This window comes from Vicia villosa, linkage group LG5 (assembly GCF_029867415.1).
Source record: "Vicia villosa cultivar HV-30 ecotype Madison, WI linkage group LG5, Vvil1.0, whole genome shotgun sequence".
Taxonomy (NCBI): domain Eukaryota; kingdom Viridiplantae; phylum Streptophyta; class Magnoliopsida; order Fabales; family Fabaceae; genus Vicia; species Vicia villosa.
This window is the reverse complement of record NC_081184.1, coordinates 163301553-163311945: the sequence shown is the minus strand read 5'-3', so window position 1 is coordinate 163311945 and position 10393 is coordinate 163301553. Positions and strand designations below refer to the sequence as shown.

At 33.0% G+C, this 10393-nt stretch overlaps 2 protein-coding genes across 4 annotated transcripts; both read left to right on the top strand.

Moving 5' to 3' along the window:
• The first annotated feature begins 1624 nt into the window (after positions 1-1624).
• LOC131608058 (uncharacterized) lies at positions 1625-3947 on the top strand. Of its 3 annotated transcripts, XM_058879997.1 has the most exons (5): positions 1625-1717; positions 2109-2343; positions 2495-2571; positions 2674-3124; positions 3233-3947. In XM_058879997.1, the coding sequence occupies exons 2-5, from the start codon at positions 2193-2195 to the stop codon at positions 3826-3828; spliced, it is 1275 nt and encodes a 424-aa protein (XP_058735980.1). In that variant the 5' UTR covers positions 1625-1717; positions 2109-2192; the 3' UTR covers positions 3829-3947. The 3 variants fall into 3 exon arrangements, with proteins under 3 accessions (XP_058735980.1, XP_058735982.1, XP_058735981.1); XM_058879999.1 differs by lacking the exon at positions 1625-1717 and having other exon boundaries at positions 1966-2337; positions 2501-2571; XM_058879998.1 differs by lacking the exon at positions 1625-1717 and having other exon boundaries at positions 1970-2343; positions 2501-2571.
• Positions 3948-6882: 2935 nt separating this feature from the next.
• On the top strand, positions 6883-9770 carry LOC131603640 (uncharacterized). The gene is made up of 6 exons (XM_058876038.1): positions 6883-7525; positions 7654-7904; positions 8002-8377; positions 8506-8637; positions 8719-8894; positions 9417-9770. The coding sequence occupies exons 1-6, from the start codon at positions 6974-6976 to the stop codon at positions 9538-9540; spliced, it is 1611 nt and encodes a 536-aa protein (XP_058732021.1). The 5' UTR covers positions 6883-6973; the 3' UTR covers positions 9541-9770.
• The last annotated feature ends 623 nt before the right edge of the window (positions 9771-10393 follow it).

The window sequence follows — 10393 nt, the reverse complement described above, 5'->3', positions numbered from 1 at the left end:
TTTGAATAGAGAGTAGCATCTGTCTTACCATCTTGGAGCATTAACAAAACTCAAATCACATACATAAAAAAAAACCTTACACTTAAGCATGAGAAATTGCAAATTCATTAATTTAGCCTTGATGCATTATATATTCCATCTTGGGTTTTCCAATGAGTTTTATATCATATCATTCTATTATTATGGAAATTTTTCACAAAAGAATTGTGGAATTGATTAGTGTTAGCAAATATTTTTGTTCAGACAATAACTAAACCGAACTGAAACACATTATAATAAAATTTTATTTAAATTAAATCGAACTATTTCATTTTTTTAGAACTAAACTAAACTATTATTTCGATGCAACAATTCTGAACTCTAGACCGTATTAAATCATTAGTAAATTTTATTTCTAAATAAAACAGTTTGTTAAGGTGAATTGAACCGTTATACTTTTTGATTTTTTAAAAAACCATTGTAAAATTTTTATTTTTCTATTTATAGGCATTTTTTATTTTAGTTTTGTATTATGTTATGTAAAAATATTTATATTCAATTCAATTCAAATTAAATTCACAAATCTATAAAAAAAATCATTAAAAATAAATATTATTGGTTGTCATATCGCTTGGATTAAATTTTAGATTAATCATTCAAAATTAAATAAAATGAAATCAAAATTTTAAAAAATATTATTTGTTGATTTTTAATTTATCTAATGTTACTTATTAATTTAATTTAATATTTTTTTTACTATCTGATACACGTGAAATACATGTTTATGTTTATATAAGTCATCTAAAATCAAATTAGACTACATGTGATTTATATCCGAATCAGATGAATATTTTTATTCAAACTCGATTTAAACCATATTTCAAAGTTCAAACACCCTTTAGTTTACTTTTTCTTTTTGTTTTGATTGCATTTACATTTAATCTATCAACTAAATATCTAAAATATTTAATTTAAATTTTAAATTGTTTATCAAGTTTATATATTGAAAAGATACAATTTACTCTAAAAAAATAGTGAAATATTTAAATATTATGAAGTGATACTTAAATATTATCTAAAATAGTATTTTACCTTCAAAATGAAAATTAGTTTTAAAAATAGTCTACATACAACTATAATTAATCTATCAAAATTAATTTTAAAAAAAATCTTAAATAAACTATTTTTAAATTAAAATAAGAACCTTATATTCTATTTGTATAATTTTCAATGTTAAAAAATTAAGTTGTATGATAAGGGTGTACTTTAGAAAAAAATTTCCACTAACCCAATTTGCAACATAACACTATCCTATTATTAAGTACCAGGTGAGAATAGTTGCGTACAATAAAAAATGTCATTCACGTTACTTACATTTCAGTTAAATGTCTTCTACATATTAAATGAGTACAACAACTATAGCATTTTGATTGTTAAAGAAGCTATCATTCACGAACCTATCTTTGTTACGTACCAAATTCCCAAGGCCCCTCACAACGTGGGTGAATTAATGAAAATTGAAACCAAAACATCTTATCAACCAAATTAAGTACCCGCTCAAGATCGAAGATTCCCTCAAAACGACACAGTTTCGTGTATTTAAAGAAACCTCAATACATTGCCTTCACTTCAAAGCTTTCTTCAACTACTAAGTATTACTCTTTATATATTTTACAATTTCCATGTCTTTATCATGCTGTTAGTATACATCATCATCACTCCGTGTTTTGCATACAAGGTAAAAAGGCAGTGATTCTAGAAGATATAATTAATTTTTATTCAAATCTCAGTGTATCGTCACAGCAAGACACTATCCAGTGTATCGTGACAACAAGACACTAGGTCATACATGAACGTTCAATTATTGTTATAGAATCAAGCTCTTTAATTAAATTTGATTTTCCCGTGTGTGATTTTTTTTTATATAACTTTTTGAAGGGTCAACAGCTGTGAAAATTTTCATGTGGGGTTTTGAAATTAATTGTCATTTGTCAATTAGTACTTTACATTCTGATATATCTCAATCATTGTGTGGATGACATTCTGAACCTCAACGTGATTCATTATTTCTCATACATGATAATGATTAACTGATTAACCTTTTTTCATCATCTTTTGTGTTTCCACAGATTCTTCTGATTTTCCAATTGTGGCATGGTTGTTGAAATTGGATAAAACTAAAACATCTCGGAGAATAGTTTTTTTCTTCTATCATGGCGCGAAGATCTCCTCGTCTGGTAAACCAAAAATGCGAAACAGGTTGCACATCCCGAATGTTTGGAATCTTTAACTTTCATGAAGCTCGTTCTGATAGAAGATTGGTTTCCAATGGTAGCCATTTGAATAAACACACCACTGGTCAGAGTGAGTTCATATTTCATTGCAGCATCACTGGAAGTTTTTCTGAATTTTTTAGGTTTATAGTCGAAAATGTATGCGCTGTAATTTCATTTGAAGTTGTTACATGTTGAATCAAATCTTGATGTAAAATTTGGAATTGGTAATTTTTTTCAAGCTGCAGGAAATGGAAAATCCAAAATTAACTCGGATGTGCTTAGCACGGTCGATGAAAAGTACCCTCATGCTGCTGATGTAAGTTCTGAATCTTCGATCAAATGCTTATGAGTTATGTTTTAAAATTGGCATGTATTGTTGCAAGATGCAGCAAAAATGATAGAAACTTTTTTACTACAGGCAAGTTCGAGAAGAAAAAGAGGTTTAAGTTGTAAGAATATCTGCGTGGAGGATAATCAGATTGCAGATTTGGAAAAGGAAGTAACGAAAATGATTGTTAATCAAAGATTTTTTGACAAAAACTCTCGAGGCAAAGACGGTGTAGACTGTCAGCCTAATCAGTTCTTAGATGCTGTACAGATTTTATATTCAAACAAGGAACTTTTTGTTAAGCTTCTGCAAGATCCAAACTCTCTGTTGGTGAAACAGATTCATGACTTACAGAAATCTCAAGTGAAAGCGGAACAAAATGGAATGACTAGATTGAATAAAGCTCAAAACAGTGGCAGTTTTGTTGATAGGTCTAAATCGAGTTCAGATTGCGAGACTCAGTCCTCTAAAAGAATAGTAGTTTTGAAGCCTAAGATGAGTAATGTGAAAGAAATTGCTGACAGTAGATATGTGCTTATGAGTAAGCAATTTCTATCGCACAAGATAAAATAAAGTTGAACTATTTTCAAATCTTGTTTCAATACCAAAAAGAGATTGATTATAATCATAGATATGTTTTCTTGCACAGGTGGATCACTAGTACAAGCTATACATGATCAATTTGAAGAGAACCATCTTGCAGACATTGCAACATTCTCTTTGGATCCAATGAACAAATCAAATGACATCATAAGTGAAGTTCTGCAGGCTTTCAGCTTGAAATGCGATGAACCGATAAAGAGTTATTTATCAAACCTTTTGACGGATTCATCCACTTTTGAAGAACTGAATGGATTAACTGACCAACTTTCTGACAGTAAAATCTTGCATGACTGTATCATCCAATGTTTCATGGACTTATACCAGAGCAGTGGTTTTCTACCTCAATTTTCATCAAGAAATTCAAACTTCTTCCAACCATGTGTTGTGAAGAAAATTTTGGTTAGAGAAATTAATGAACTTGTTAACCTGCACTTTGCTCCTCGTCAATCACCAATAACGTTACAGCAGGTTGTTGAAAAGGACTTAGGAAGACGTGGATCATGGATGAATATCCATGTGGATACAGAAGACATTGCAATTGAAGTGGAGGAAGATGTTTTGGAAAAACTGGTTTTGGAAATAGTCTCTGATATGGATATCAGAGACTTGATACAATGCAATGAAACTATGTCAAAATCATAAAATTTTCGGTGTGATAGTATTTATATATTTTTTTCAATTGTACTCTTTTAATATTACAAGCATGACTGTAAATTCAATATTTTTTTACTTTATATTAATGATAGTGATAAGCCCCTCAATATTTAATAAGGATAATGCAATAAAAATGTTAATCTGACCGTAACCATCAATTCGATAAGCCCCTCAATATTTAATAAGGATAGTAATAAAAATGTTAGAAACATTTCTTATGTTTGAATTTATTTGATCAATACAAATGTAACCACTAACCATCAATTCGATGAACCACACACGGGTTAATACTCCGTTGAAGTTGTATAAATTGAATAAATTGAATCTCATATAAGGTGATAGTTTTTCTGTCTTGAGGCCCAACTTGACCAATAATCCTACATGCATAATATCATAGGATCTTTCATGAGATTTTTTGAAACATCAAAGTTTATCATAATGGCATTATCTATAAGGAAAATATAAAGAATTAGTGCAAGGCTTTTGAAAATGCCAAAAGCAATTCTAGAGGTGTAGAATCGATTCTGGGTGATTTTAAGATGTTTGGTTTAACAAAAGTAGAATTGATTCTGTCTCCAGAATTGATTCTACTTGAAGCTAGAATTTGTAGCTTCTGCCTCCAGAATTGATTCTGGATGAATTTTACACTGTAATTTATTATTCAACTCACTTTTACAAAAATGTATCCAAACATAAATCAATTCTGTTAAACTCAATTCTGTTAGAATCAATTCTACCAAACTCAATTCTACTAGAATCAATTCTGTCCACCGCCAATCCAAACACACACTTAGTAAATTTTTTAAAATCTATTACAAACAGATCTTTAATGGTTCACTTCTAAAATTAGTACTTAAATAGTTTTTCACAAATATTTATTTAATATAATCTAATTTGATGCATGTAATAAAAAGTTTACATCAAATAATATATAAAATTTATTTTATTATAAATCTAAATAAAAATTTATAAATAAATATTGCTTTATTTTTAGTGTTTTTTTTGTGTTTTTTTTTTTTGTGAAAATGGAAAAACAAAAAACGAACAATAACATAAATAAAAAAAACACCACTTTTTGTTTTAGTTTTTCACCACTAATTTAGTTCAGCTCAAAGATAAGTTTTGGTATCAAGTGATTCCAGTCTCCTCCCGATCGTAATTGTAAAGGAGTTTAAAACAATTCATAATTAAAAATTATAAGAATTATTAAAATTATACAACAACTCATAATTAAAAAAACACCACTCTTCCTTCCTATCTAAACCAGTTTATGTTTTTAAAATTATAATACAATTCATATTTAAAAATTATAAGAGTTATTGAAATTATTAAACAACTCATAATTAAAAAATATAAGGGCTAATGAAATAATTTAATTGATACGAGAATTTATTTTATATTCGGTATACATATAGTCTTGAGTTGAATATGGGACATTTATTTATAATTATATGCTTATAAAAAAGAGAATTTCTTTATCCACCTCCCTGTCTTCTTGGTCACCCCTGGTAAAAACCTCAAAATGTCCCTAAACTTCGAAAATGTATTTTTGAAGACACTTTTTTATGAAAAAAAAGGTGGTTTCGTAAAAGCACTTCCGAAAACATATTTTTTTTAATAAAAAAAATTGATTTCGAAAATGTACATCCGAAATAATGTTTTTTTTCAGAAAATAGGTGAATTCGGAAGTGCATCTCCGAATTCACCCCTTGGAAGAATTCAGAAATGTACTTCCGAAATAAAGTGTGATACAGAAGAAAAATAACAAACAACAACGATTTGATTTATTTAAAGGATGAAGATTATATCGATCACATTACATAAAATTAAAGTTACATATTCTTAAACACGGGTAGGTGAGGATGAGTCAACATTTTGATAACGCCGGGCCCCGATCTTTGAAGTTTCGCATCCAGCTCGATCGGACCCTTCGAAGAAAATCGGTCGAAAGTTGTCCACAAAATCGCTAAATCTTCGTCGTTCTTGACCTCGAATGGGGTGAACTCAACGTCTCAGTCGTCGTTAAGCGATGACGAGCGGTACTCAAGCTTGACAACCTTCCGATTTTCCGGATATTGCAATAGCGTGTTGAGCGACGTTATCAATTTCGAGAACGGCGTGTCGCGCAAGAAGCGGAATTGGAACGACATCGGGTAGCCACTGGTGAAGTAGACAAATGCTAGGTGGGGGTAGGTTTGTGTCATTGGTGTTTTGTGGTGTGATGATGATGAAAAAGGTTGTGTTGTATTTATAGACTTATTGGAGTAATAATGACCCAACAAACTTTATCTTACATTCAGTGGATGTTTCGGAAATGAACTTCCAGGCATTATTTCGGAAGTGCATTTTTCGAAATTTGTTAGGTAACTTATTTCGGAAATGAACTTCCGAACCATCGCAGTTTTCATCAGAAAAATCAGCAACAATGTAGTGAAATAGGGGATGAAATGAGAGATGTTTACCTCAAATTGTAGCTTTCTATGCTCCCTTTAATGTGATCAACGGTTTGAAATTTGATTTTGAGACGAAAAATTGATTGATATTGATGGAAGTTTTGGAGAGGGTTTGAGTTTGTTTTGGAGAAAAATGATGAAATAGTGAAGGAGGGAAAAATGGTATATGAACACATTATTTCGGAAATGCATCTCCCAAAACACCAATTTTTTAGAGATTTCGGAGATGCATTTGCGAAGTCTAAAAAAATTTAGAAAAAGAAATATTTTGGATATACATCTCCGAAGCAGGAACAAGTTGGAGTTTTCACTGGGGTCACCCTCATAGGGCGTCAATAAAGAAATTCTCATAAAAAAATATTTATAATTATATAGTAATATAAAAAATTACTAATATTTATAAATTAATATTTTTTAAATAATTAAAAAATTAATGCTTTTTTATTGACTTTAGTTAAAGTTACCCAACTTTTTTTAGGAGATAAAGTCGAAAAAAAAAAAAATAATGTTGTTAATTAATAGCGTCTGATATTTATTCTTACATTATTCAAAAATACAAGAAAATATCTATTAATAGTTTCCACTACGGCTGCATTTGCATAAACCCTACTCTGTTTTTTACTAACAAGTGCTCACAGCAACAGTAGCAGCAGCATAAACCCTAGTCGCTTCCAGCAGCCATGGCAATGGATCCCAAACGCGTCAAATCCGACCTTGTCCTCATCCTCGACTTCGGCTCCCAATACACCCACCTCATCACCCGTCGCATTCGCAGCCTCTCCGTTTTCTCCCTCTGCCTCAACGGCACCTCCTCTCTCCAATCCATCACCGAACTCAACCCTTCCCTCGTCATCCTCTCCGGCGGTCCCCACTCCGTCCATACTCTCAACTCCCCTTCCTTCCCCGACGGCTTCCTCCAGTGGGCTCAGGCTAACTCCGTCCCTGTTTTAGGTATTTGCTATGGTCTCCAGCTTCTCGTTCACCGTCTCGGAGGGGAAGTCCGCGTTGGAGACACGCAGGAGTATGGACGTATGGAGATTCATGTCGAAAATCCTTCTGCTCTTTACCCGTCAGATAAAGTTGGACATAATCAAGTTGTTTGGATGAGCCATGGTGACGAAGCTGTCACTATTCCTTCAGGTTTTAATGTCGTCGCGCGAAGCCGACAAGGCGCTGTGGCTGCTATAGAGAATCCCTCTGCCAAATTATATGGCCTTCAGTATCACCCTGAGGTATACACATAGTTAAATCATTATCACATAAGTGCTTATATGATATATCCGTTTATGTTACCAGTGCTTAATTGGTATTGCTATTGTGTTTATTTGCTTATTGGTGTTTGTTTTTGTTTTTTTTTAAGGTGACTCATACGCCGGAGGGAATGGACACACTGAAGCATTTTCTGTTCGATGTTTGTGGAATTTCGGCGGAGTGGAAGATGGAGGATGTGTTGGAGGAAGAAATTAGAGTGATTAATAATACAGTGGGGCCTGATGAGCATGTTATTTGTGCTTTATCTGGTGGTGTTGACTCCACGGTTGCTGCTACTATAGTTCATAAAGCTATTGGGGATAGGCTTCATTGTGTTTTTGTTGACAATGGCTTGCTCAGGTTGGTTACCACTGGTGTTAGATATTGGATTTCAAGAGGGAGTTTTTTTTTTTCCGGTTCTTGTTTTGTTTATTATTGTTGTTGCTGTTGTGTATAGGTTTAAGGAGCAGGAACGGGTGATGGAAACGTTTGAAAAGGATCTTCATTTACCGGTTGTTTGTGTTGATGCTGTAGATCGATTTCTTTCAAAGCTAAAAGGTGTGACTGATCCGGAAGTTAAGAGGAAAATAATTGGGAAAGAGTTTATCTCCATTTTTGACGATTTTGCTCAGGAGCTAGAGGAGAAACTGGGAAGCAGACCTTCTTACTTGGTTCAAGGGACTTTGTACCCTGATGTGATTGAATCGTGCCCACCACCTGGAAGTGGGAGAACCCATTCCCATACCATCAAGAGCCATCATAATGTTGGTGGTCTACCAAAGGACATGAAACTGAAACTTATTGAACCACTTAAACTGCTTTTCAAGGATGAGGTTACTTTTGAACTATTGACTTCATTGATTGCTTGTGCTTGGAATTGGATTCTTTGGTTGTTTCTCTTTAGGTGTTTGTCATTTTATGCATTGATTTGATTTTGTTCTTTTGATTCCTTTGTTCAAAGGTTCGTCAATTAGGGAGGATCATGGATGTCCCTGAGGGATTTCTAAAACGTCATCCCTTCCCTGGGCCTGGTCTTGCAGTTAGAGTATTGGGTGACGTGACTGAAGGAAATGCATTAGAAGTTCTCCGACAGGTACAAGGAGCTTTTGTGCTTGTCTTTGTCTGCAATATTGATTTAGTACTCTCATTGTTTTGAGTCCATTTTGTTTTCCAGGTTGATGAGATTTTCATTCAGTCAATCAAAGATGCTGGCCTTTATGATATAATATGGCAAGCCTTTGCAGTTTTCTTACCAATAATGTCCGTTGGTGTTCAAGGCGATCAAAGAACACACTCCCATGTTGTTGCACTTAGAGCTGTTACAAGTCAAGATGGAATGACAGCAGACTGGTAAGTTTTCATCTGAAGCATACATCGCTATGATGCTGGCTATAACTCTTCTGGTTATGCTACTTCTGCATTAAATTATTTTGCTTTCTTGTTATTTGTTTAAATGGCAACGAACTTACGTTTATTAGGTTAAACATGCATCTAATAACACATTGATTGGGGCAAGTTTAGGATATTTTGCTTTTTGATATTCTCGTGGTTGCATACATAATTGATACCGGGGGAGTTGTTTTTCAGTACACGATGCTTGTTTGTTGAGAGCATTAGAAATTGTGCATCCTCCCAAGACATAAAATACTTTAATACTTACATAAATTTCTATCATGATCCTAATTAAATACTAGGGTTATTATGCTCCTTAAAATATACCCGCTTCGTGACGTTGATGTTTTTTAAATAGAATTCAGGGCATTAATCCTTTGATGCAAATTCTTTTTAATGATTGGCTTCAGAATTTCAAATACAGTTGCTTATCATCTTTAGTAGCACTTCACAGTAACTGTAATTTGAATTGAATTCCAGGTACAACTTTGAGCACAAGTTCCTTAGTGATGTCTCCAGCAAAATCTGTAATGATGTCCGTGGTGTGAATCGTGTTGTGCTAGATATTACATCAAAGCCTCCATCAACAATTGAGTGGGAATAATATCAGTTAGTACTTTCATTTTTCAATGGTTGTGGGGGTGCTATTCTTGTATATGCGATAAAGTACTTGCTATTTACTTGTTTGAGTTATTGTTTTCCCCTCTTGCCTAGGGCTGGGAGGGAAGACGGTTTTGAGGCGGTAATTTATAATAGGATTGATATGACTCTTGAGATTGCAATGGCTTGAAATGAGAGGATTCTAGCAAAGTTAATTGTAATGATTTTTTTCCATCTCGAATCAATTAAATTGGTGATATATGTTCCTCAAAGATAGAAAGATAACTTGGCAATTAAGCTGCATTCATTGTGAATAAACAACCATTTTTAGTTTCTGAATATGTGAAGCCATTTCACTATGATTTCCTCAAAATTGCAAACATGGGTACCTGTTTATCTTTTATTAGTCAAAATGGGGCATGTTTTATGGCAGGCCCGTGGTCGCGTGTTCGTTCTTGCGTTAGGGTAAACTCACCAATGAGATGCATTACACATTTGAAGCAATAAACCAAATTAAGCTACCCATTGCAGCTACCCTCGGACATATTTGTTAGCAGAGCACCTTTGAGATTCTGGTGCTTCTAAATTGTGTAGAATTGGTGTGTTTAGATTCTCATGATTTCTGTGGTACTGATACTGGTCTCTGGTCTTTGTATGCATTGGCATGACTTATGGCTTGTTTGGTTGTTTTAATATATTAAAAAAAAAACAAAAAAAAAAAACAAATGAAAACTTAATATTTTGATTCGTTGGGGACAACATTTGAAAATTGTTTGAAACTCTAAGAATTACCTGCGTCAGACTCTTGTCTTGCTCTCATTATAATGAGTAATGAGATAGTAATTTGGTCACTGCCA